The following is a 9,225-nucleotide window of genomic DNA, read 5'->3' as shown; positions in this document are numbered from 1 at the left end:
TTATCCTTGCAGCTAAACTAAATTCTGGTAGTTTGGCACAGAATCATATTGTATGTATAGCCCATGTAGTACAAACAAGAGCTGCACTGCTTTAGACGAAGTTCCACCCAGCTGTGGTTAAAGGGGAGTGTGCAGGCTTGGCCACTGCCTGTGACCCTCTCATCTTGCTGAGCACCTGCAGTTCTTGTGTTAAGGATATCAGACCTTCCTAGTCTGCTCCCTTCAGTATCTGACTAGGCACTTGTTCATGAAGTTGTCCAACTGCTTTCTGAACCTGCTGATGCTACCTGCTCCCACAGCAAACCACAGCAACAAATTCCAGGAGATTGCTACTTGCTGCTCTTAACCCCTTCAAGCTGTTCTCCTATTTGTATGAGTGACCCCTCATTCTAGTCTGTGGGATTTGGTGAACATCAGTTTTGCATTTGCCTTATCTACAGCTTCTTGATTTTATAAATCTCAATCATGTCTCAGCGAAGTAAATCACTGCATCATTTTTCAGAAGATAGTCATTAAAATACACAGGCTTCTTTCGAAGGGAAAAAAATATCAAATTGCAAGACTGGTCTTCAAACATAAAATACACTAAGGGTATAAAAGAAATAATGACTTGTCAGCAACAGCTATGTGTTATCACCACATTGAGACCATACTCTTACATGTTCCAGTGCAGTTTATAAAATATTTGAAAGGGGACTGCACATCTACTTCAGATCAGCAAATACTTTGAAGTTCTGGGATGGAATCCTAGTGTCACTGAAATAAAATCAAGATTTAATTTTAAAAAATGCTTCTTGTATAAAGCAAAAGAGAGGAGTATCACTTTTCACTGTAAAACTTCTGTTTGCGTGCCAGCTTTGAGCAAAAATATATGGGCACATGTTTAAATACATTTCCTTGGTTCCATTTTCTCTGGCTAGCATAACACTCTATAGGTGATTCAAGTGCAACACCATGACTTCTTTCAATTCTTTACATCGAAAGGTATTATAGTGCACCATATACCAGCCCTATATTCCAGTATCTGTGCTACTGCAGCACTTCTAGGTAAAGGCTGACTATTCTAACCTTGGGAACTGTATCTGCACTGTAGGTACATGATGGAGTCAGCCTTCTAGCTTAGAAATCAGCTCTAGGAGACAAAACTTCAGAATTCACCCTCCATACCTAAAACAAAGATTTATATTTTTGTATGCATCAGGTTTCTGGTTTACTAGTTTAAAACACTGCTTGGGTTGGCACTAAACCACAAAGAGCAGCGGGTAAGAAACTGTGTATTTTCTGACAGGTCATTGAGCTGGATCCTAACACGCTCATCTTAACAGCTCATTTGTGTCTGCTGTCCTGACGTTCTGACATTTGCTGTCAAGGTTCCTTTCCTGGGCAGCTAGGAGTGTTACTATTCAACACCACTGCCCTAATCTGCAGCAGCACATACCAGTCTCTTAATTACTCATGCAAAATCATTATCTCTGGAATTCAAAGAAACACTCCAAAATGACAAAAAATGAAGATTATCAATGGCTTCTCTATTATGCAAACTGGATATTTAAGACAGCACAGGACACAAATTATGAAAAAGGTATTTATTATTTACACAACTGCTATAGTTCCTTAAGAACAATATATACCATTTTTATTTGAAAGGGTCAGTTTTCTTTCAAATACATGAACTGCATAATGCACAAGTGTTGGTAATGCCAAACAGCAGTCACATCACACTTCTATAGTGCAGGCATAAGCAGCGCAAGTAAATGATATTTTAAGAACAGTATGGCTGAATATTGTATTTAAACACAGTGTTTGCACTTTGACAAGATTTAGCTAGAAGAGAACAAGGGTTTTTGTTCATGCTTTGTTAGGAATGTGACTTTCCCATCTGAGGTTTAAACCCTTTATCTGATGTATGAGAATTTTTCAGGCAGACTGCTTTTCACTTACCAAATAAGAGTGGGTTTCTCTCCCTCAAACCTCAATCTTTTGTTTTCCAGTAAACACTGCTTTACAGTACAAGTTCACACACTGGGGTAAACTGGCCACAGAGGTGGTACTTTCCCATCTTACTGTCTTGCACAGAGAAACACTGACATACTAATACATACCAAACTTAGACAACTTGTCATTTATAGACTTAAATACTGGAATGGGAGAGGGAGACTGTTTCTAAAGATGTAGGGAATAGAGGGCTTATACAATTCATACACTGCCAAGGTTGGCTCCTTATTCAACTTTTTTGGTCTAAATATTTTATTTTCTAGTTTCAGAATGGTTTTGGTCTTTAATGGTTATGGTTGTACTTCGGCAGCAAAGGAGAGGAAAGTGTTTTAAGTAGTAACACCAGAACTGAATGCAGGAAAAAGTAACTGACTTGTTTCTCTCACTTTGAGCTTATTGCTGTGATCTTTTAAAAAAAAAAAAAAACCCACAACCAACCAACTGGAAGACCAAGTATAGCAGTCATTCTGGCATTGGATCCAGTGTCCAGCACTATTACACTCTAGCGTAAAAGCAAGGAAAAGTCCAATGATCTTAGTCATGTTCCCTTCAATTCAGTGCCACACAACTTTATTAGCGTTATTGTCCTTGCTTCTTTGAAAGATACCTGCAAAAAACAAAAGTACAGGTTTTCACAAAATAAAAGGTAGGCACAAATATATCTACTACCTTTTATAAATTCAAAGTATGAATCTGCTTTCTTTTCTCACTAGCAATCCCCCTACTGATAACCAAAAATCAGAAATGTGATAATACTAAAGATTTTATTTGATTTCAACATTATTTCAATTCCATGATATACTACAGTAATTCAAGGTCATGTTTTTAGTTAGATTCTGCTAGGGTTTTTAAATAAAAGGGAGGAAGGAAATGGAAACATGAAAATTACATCAGTTGGAAAAGTAGCTATTATATCCTTTAAGATAAAAAGGCCCATTAGATATGGCACTCCTTCAAATTAATTCAAGACTTTAATGAACAGTCATCCAGCATAGCCTGAAAAGAACAGCCCTAGCTTCTTTAGAGAATCTGAGTTATTCTAAAATACTTGTTACCTGATCTTGTGGTTCTCTTACCACTACAGCTGGAGCAATCTGGCTATGCAGTGACATTACAATCTTTGCAAATACTCTCTCTCAAAAAAAAAAAAAAAACAAACCCCAACCAACTTAACTGACATGTTGAAATATCCAGTGAATTCCACTGCTTTTAATATTTAACATTTGGCTTTCCGTTCTAATCAGAAACAAGAAAGAAAATGATATTAAGCTTGCAAGGCTGTTCTTTTAAACACTGAATAAGTGTGTTTCCAAGAGCTCATTGCACACTTTTTTTTTTTCCACGTGTATTGAAACTTCAGGCTGTTGCATAAAACCATTAAGAAGAATTTTACCCAAACACTTCAGCTAATCATTCTCTAGTGAGAACCAGGATGCTAACTGGTGCCCAAGCATTTGGAAAACTCTTTCATAACACAGTAACTTACATTTCAGAGCCGATGAATATAGTAATAGCACACAACTGGATAGTGCCTGAGAACCACACTGTAAACCCCAAACCTCTGAAGTAACTGCCAGAAAAGTTCCCTCCTAACAAAGGATCTGGGATCTGAACTGACAGTCTAACTTTGTAGGGGTGCAAAAAGACAGATTTCCAGGGACCAGGTTCCTTCAAAAAATATTTTCCCTTTAGGAAGCATAATTGCTTCAGTAAAAACAATTAGCAGTCCTGAATACTGAAGAAGGATGAAAAAAAGGTCCATTCTGTCAAAATCTTACAATTTTAGGGAAGCAGTCCAAATACTATAGCCTTATTAAAATTTTACTCAAACTAAAGGACCTTTCTAACAGTAAGTGATGTCAAAGTTCATCAGCTCAGCTGTTTCCCATCTTTGTACAGACAACCTCAAGCAAAACACTGTAGGGTCAGGGACAGAGGGAAGAAAGAATTTTGATTTTGTTCTTACCTTTCCCAATGTTTGTGATTCAGCTCCAAAAAGTCATCTAATTTTGCTATTTCTTTGAGGTATTGAGTGAGCTTTAGAAGTTCCTTGTCTTTATCCCGATTTAAATGTGCCTTCATAAAAGGCCTTATCTATACAAAAATAAACAAACTGGGTATAACCACTTGCTTAAAGTAAGAATAATGCTTCCAATTCTCTATCATTTACCACCTAATTAAAATATATTTTCAGTACTACACCAAGTTATAACTTCTCTTAGATAAGAGGAAGAAAAATCTTTTCCATTAGTGGCACATCCAACTTGTGGTTTTATTCATGCAACTGGACGGTAGGGTTTTTGCCTTGCAAGCTCAGGAGGGAGAAATTTGTTTTGTCTTGCACTTCTTCAAGCCTTCCCCTCACAGTCAGACAGAATGATAAAATGACCTGGAATGGACTGCCACATTTTCTCGTAAGACTTCATAGATATTTTTGCAGGAGATGCAAGGGGTTATCAGCTCTGCTTTATGAGTTGTGTGGCAGCACTGGCACCAGATGCTATTTTCAAACAAAAAGCATTTGACTGCAATCATAGCTTCTGTGATAAGAGATGTCAGAAATAAAGCTTTTCTGACAATTGCTTTAAGCTTGGAATACATTATACCTGTGCCTTGTTTTAGTGATTCAATGTTCTTGTCTGCAGCTCTGTGAACAACGTTTTGACAAACATATTTTAAACCTGAGCTAGAGGGAGGTCTCTGGATAATCCTCTCCCAGCAAGATCTTTGCTATATCTGATTGTCCTAACACTGTACAGTTACAATTAACATCAACTTGCTAGATCCCATGAGTTACCATCCTCTTCACATCATAGATACTTTCAAAGAAACATAATCTTTGATTTCTGCATTTGAAAACATCTGTTTTTTAAAAATAAATTTATGAAAGTACTTTTAGTACCATACTGCTGTACCATCATATAGAAGTAGAAATTTAAGTTGTTTTCTTCTTATTCAGAACCAGCATTGGTAATAGATCATGAACTGGTTGACAAATTAATAAAATTAAATATTTGCTATTCTGCAGTCATAATGGCTTCAGTATTTCCCAGGACAGAATGTTTGCTGTTACACTGGCATACTACCATGAAGTACAGCCACTTGTTATTTGATTTATTTTCTGAATCTAACCACTCTTGAGATTGAACATCACATATTTAAATAGTGCCTGTCAGCAATGTCCAGCTTGATTATGGCTTGCAGGTATAATTTAAGAAGAAATCATAATTTCATTGATTTGGGTAGCCTCTTAAAAGCTCACTTAATAGTGAAACAAAGCTTATTTAATACTATTATTAGGGAAATAATAGTCCAGACAAATAAAAATCTAAATTAAAAAATATCATAAAATGTGTTGTATCTTTGCTAGTTTAGAATAGCCTTTCTTTATGATACAGCAAAGTAGTATCAGAAAGTACTACTTGAAGTATAAGAAAAAGTAGTAATAAATGAAAATTCCAGTTAAAATTACCTTGAGTCCGTTTTGTGGATTCATTAGGAAGTTTCGGCCAATATCATCAAACATAATAGTATTTTTTTTGCTGTAATACTCTGAAAATTTTCCCCAGATAACACCAAGAGGTTTCACCTGCAAAAGCAACACATAGCAGGTACCTGAGGTAAATCAGATCATATGCAGGAGATGAAAATACCAGTCTATACAGGAACTCGAGTCCAAACTCAAATGGACACCTGTACTCTTTTCCTGAAAAATTAGCAGGTAGTTGGGCGTTGATAAGGGAAGAGATGTGAAATAGGCTACACCTACACACTAAAGAACATCTTTGTGTGGGTACCAATTTTTCTTGCAAAGGTTACCTATTATTTGATTTGAAAGCAGTGTCATCCAAATATACTACTCAAAACATTAATAGAGAATTTCAGTTAAAAAAACAGAAATCTATGCTTCCAAAATCCTTACATTTTTCTTGCATGAAAACTCCAGCACAACTTTATTGTTGTTTGGATATAAACTTTGAATATTTCAAAGGGGTAAATAATGTTAGTTGAATGTAGAAAAAGATCAGGAAAAAACAGGCACTTACATCTATTAGTCCTCTTCTAGGAGTGTGCACTGTTATCATGGCAGCACTGTCCAACATGAAAGTTATCTTGTAGTTTGCATTGGTACTCACTCCAAGCTCCTGCATCACAAAGATTTATTATTATAGCTTCTAATTATGACAGTTTTACTGCTGTACAACTGAAACAAGGATTAAAATACACTGCTTGTCAAAGGGTGAGCTGCTGAGGATTACCAGAAACATGCTAAAAATAGATATCTGGAGGGTTTAAAATTTTTTTTATCCAATGAGAATCATAAAAGTACACCATTCTATGAAGAGGAAAAAAAAAACCTGATAGGAATTTATTTTTGCAGTGTTTACTCTCAGAAGCTTAACAACTGATGTGGGCATAAAATCAAAGCAACTTTGCAGAAAAGGCAAAATACAGAGAGGTCTTGCCCATACCTTCATGCATAATCTTTCACAAGTCCTACGTGCCTCAACCTTACTCAGTATCTATCGCAAGGACAGCAACTGTGTAGTGCCTGCTATTTGCTCCTTCCAGTAAGTTGCAACAAAACACAGCCCCATCGAAGATGAAATAGACACTAACAGTTCATTGTTACCCCTTCCACCCACACATGTCCAAGACAGCCAACATTAGTCAGAAATCTGTCAGTTTGCACCTTAAAGATTTGATAACTTCTGAAATAAAGACTCCAAGGAAAACATCCTTTTAATAAATAAAATACTTTGACTAGATGAGAGAGCATCATTTCAATTTCAAATCCTTTTCAAAGCTGAAAATTAATAGTAAAATCTGCTGACATAACATAGATACTGCTGACAATTTCTCCTGTGTGCAACAGCAGTAATATGCAAAGCTACATAACAAGGGGAAAATATCCATTGCAGCAGCTCTCTTGCAGCCACACTTAACTGATTTGCTTTCATATGAAAAAGTGAATCTTTTAAATGAAAAGCACTACCTACCTGAGTCTGTCCTGTCAGACTGAAAAAACTAGCTGTTCTAGACCATTTGAATTCCAGGCATAAACAGATGGTACATGAGAGATTAAACTTGGTTATGTGATACTCCCTTCTTTCTAATGCTGTTCCTGCTTTGTATTTTAAAACAAAATCTCTAATGCCAGGTATTGTTGGGATTATTGTTCGCTGACAAAAAGCGAAACTTTTTGAGGTAAGCACCCCTGGTGCTATCAGTTTAAGGAGAAACAGCCGTTGGCATCTAGTGGTAGGAGTCTCAACTGATCAATATCCTGGAGTAGGCATAGAAAGGTTGTGATTCAGTAACATATGAAAGGGCTGGAAAGGTGACCTAGAAATGTACAAAGGTGACCAATGCAGGGGAAACAGTCAAGTTCTGAACAACGGTTTTCCACAAGATTGAATCCTAGTACTACACTGACAGACACAACATAAACAGAGAGGTAACACTGCCACAAGCAGTGCAATGTTTGCAAGGCTCAACACTGATTTTACGTGCACTCACTCTACTTCATAGTTCTGCTTATAAGGTTCTCATTTCTGAAATCACTCTGAGGCACTTTTGTTTGTTTAGAAAAATTGTAGCAATTCATTGTTTTGAGGAAGAGAACACTGGAAAATGTGCTTTGCTCTGTTAAAAAAAATGGTTAGTCTATAACAAAGAGCAGAGATAAACCATCTTACATTTGGAAAAGTATTCCCTGGAATGGAAACAAGCTTTGATTTATAAGCATAAAAAATTCCAACCCACCAACCAAACATACAGCAATTCTTAGTAAGCTCATTAGATTTACAGCTAAGCCTGACTGTAAATATGTTTACCACTAGGTCAGCTGTGCAAAACTGGCTAGTTGCCTGATTTAGGTACAGAAGAAACTAGGATTGAAAGAACAGCTCTTACGGATGTTTAATAAGGCAGAGGAAGCAACAGAACCACACAGCTGCAAGAGGTACAAGATAAATATGAAAAGAGTTTCCTCTTGATAACCTACTCCAGCATGACACATCTGTCCTCCCTTTAAAAAAAATTATATCACACTTAAAGACTAGAGTTCTATAATTAGAGGTAAGATGAAAGCAACTGTGAAGGCTGCGTGACTAATCTAAGTTTCAGCAGGTACTGACTTGTGTTTAGTTCTGCTAAATTTAGCTACTACTGCTGATAGTTTGTGTGGAATTCTAAAATTAGATTTAATCTAGTTTTGTGACAAAGATAATTTAAAGTGACTATGAAGATATAAAAAACTCAGGTTTTGATTCGTACAACCTCCACAGTTGCTAACCCCCTCTGTAATGCTGAGCATGCGTCCAAGTATATAAACAGCTCGCCACACTAGAAACAAATTACACATTTTCAGACCAACTTACTTTCATTTTAGCTTCAATCCACTTCATATTAGTAGCAGCTGAAACAAAAGGGAGAAATAAGAGAGAATAATTTATCAATATAAGGCACTGACAGGCAAAAAGAAACAAGACAAGAAATTGTTCACTTAACATGCCAAATTATTACACAAAATTTAATTTCAGAAAGATCCATCCTTGTTGCAGCTTTTAGGGTTCACTGCCTTGAAAACAGTCTTCCTTCACGGAAGTTTATTTTTATTTGGAAAAGCTTACTTTTCAAATGAACAGCTAGATAAAGCACTGCATGTGTTTAAACTATTTCTAGATCTGCTGTTACTGAACTACTGTCTGCAGGACCGTAAGAAGTGGGCTACACCTGCTTTGAGGAACCACACTGTCTGTGCAGGATTTTCTCCTGGAAACAACGATAAGAATACATAAGGTCTGGAAAGGACAAAGTGCCAACATTGCCCATTGATGTAAGAATATGTGGAAACATTATTCCAGACTACGAAAACTAAATTTTGTAATAGAATTTTAAAATGGTTTAAACCCTGCACTGGCTAAAGTCTGTTCTCCAGCTGTTGGACAGGAAGTGAAACAACATGCAAAGGCAAATGATCAACCATCCCTGTAGACAATAAAGTTTTGTTCATTTGGCAGTTCACTACTTACTGTCTGGATCGAGATTATTTGTAAAGATAGCTAGCAAACAGTGTTTGAATGCTGGTTATACAATTCTGCTACTTCAAGCACTTGTTTGTTTGTACAAATTAACACTCAGTAAAGTGATGTTGAGCTTTATACTGTGATTAGATCCATTCATGTGAGCAATATGTGGTGTTTTTCACATAAGAATTACTATTTT

The 9,225-nt window shown here is 36.4% G+C and overlaps 1 protein-coding gene across 1 annotated transcript in view; it reads right to left on the bottom strand.

Moving 5' to 3' along the window:
- Positions 1-1,571: 1,571 nt before the first annotated feature.
- The window catches only part of UBLCP1 (ubiquitin like domain containing CTD phosphatase 1), a 10,445-nt gene continuing 2,791 nt past the window's right edge, over positions 1,572-9,225 (bottom strand). The window contains exons 6-10 of the mRNA XM_010171575.1: positions 8,379-8,416; positions 6,042-6,140; positions 5,468-5,584; positions 3,962-4,089; positions 1,572-2,602 (exon numbers count right to left, since the gene is read on the bottom strand). Coding sequence (XP_010169877.1) covers positions 2,575-2,602; positions 3,962-4,089; positions 5,468-5,584; positions 6,042-6,140; positions 8,379-8,416 — 410 coding nt within the window. The 3' untranslated portion in view covers positions 1,572-2,574. The remainder of the gene's footprint in view (positions 2,603-3,961; positions 4,090-5,467; positions 5,585-6,041; positions 6,141-8,378; positions 8,417-9,225) is intronic.

The sequence above is a fragment of the Antrostomus carolinensis genome, unplaced genomic scaffold (genome assembly GCF_000700745.2).
Source record: "Antrostomus carolinensis isolate BGI_N321 unplaced genomic scaffold, ASM70074v2 scaffold34680, whole genome shotgun sequence".
In the NCBI taxonomy this organism is placed as follows: domain Eukaryota; kingdom Metazoa; phylum Chordata; class Aves; order Caprimulgiformes; family Caprimulgidae; genus Antrostomus; species Antrostomus carolinensis.
Note: the sequence above shows the minus strand (reverse complement) of the source record. Positions and strands in the feature narration are given on the sequence as shown.